General features: G+C 50.0%; 1 protein-coding gene across 1 annotated transcript in view; it reads left to right on the plus strand.

Annotated features, from left to right (window-relative positions):
• Positions 1 to 468, plus strand: part of LOC119585842 (carbonic anhydrase-related protein 10-like) — a gene marked incomplete in the record, with an annotated part of 83932 nt that overhangs the window by 49315 nt on the left and 34149 nt on the right. Inside the window, 1 exon segment of the mRNA XM_037934573.1 lies at positions 52 to 206. Within this exon segment, the coding sequence (XP_037790501.1) occupies positions 52 to 206 (155 nt within the window).

Here is a 468-nt window from a genome sequence, read left to right on the forward strand (position 1 = left end):
CAAAGACGAGTCGCAATGCCTAACGGGCCCTTCCACCCTCTCCTCCTGCAGGATCGTCAGTAGCGGCCGCGTCCCTGGTGGTGAGCGGCCTCCTGCCTTCGACGGAACACTATCTCACCTACGAAGGTTCCCTCACCGAGCCCGCCTGCCACGAGACAGTCACCTGGATTATCCCCAACAAGCCCCTCTATATCAACGTCGCCATGGTAACCAACTTTTCCCCCCTTATAGACGGGACCTTTTCCTCTGAATTCTAGTCCATCAATTAATTACTCTTGCTTAAAACGGATTGGAAGCTCTTTGATGAATGGGCGGCGGGAAAAAGGGTGTGCGTGTTTCGATGGATATTCTCTTGATTATCAGGTTTAATGCATGTTCATCAGGGTTATTGTCGATATGGGCTGTAGGTACGGTAGTATGTGCTTTTAAGATAATGGTACTGCGATTTTGCGTTGAAATGGAATACGC

The sequence above is a fragment of the Penaeus monodon genome, chromosome 20 (genome assembly GCF_015228065.2).
Source record: "Penaeus monodon isolate SGIC_2016 chromosome 20, NSTDA_Pmon_1, whole genome shotgun sequence".
Lineage (NCBI taxonomy): Eukaryota > Metazoa > Arthropoda > Malacostraca > Decapoda > Penaeidae > Penaeus > Penaeus monodon.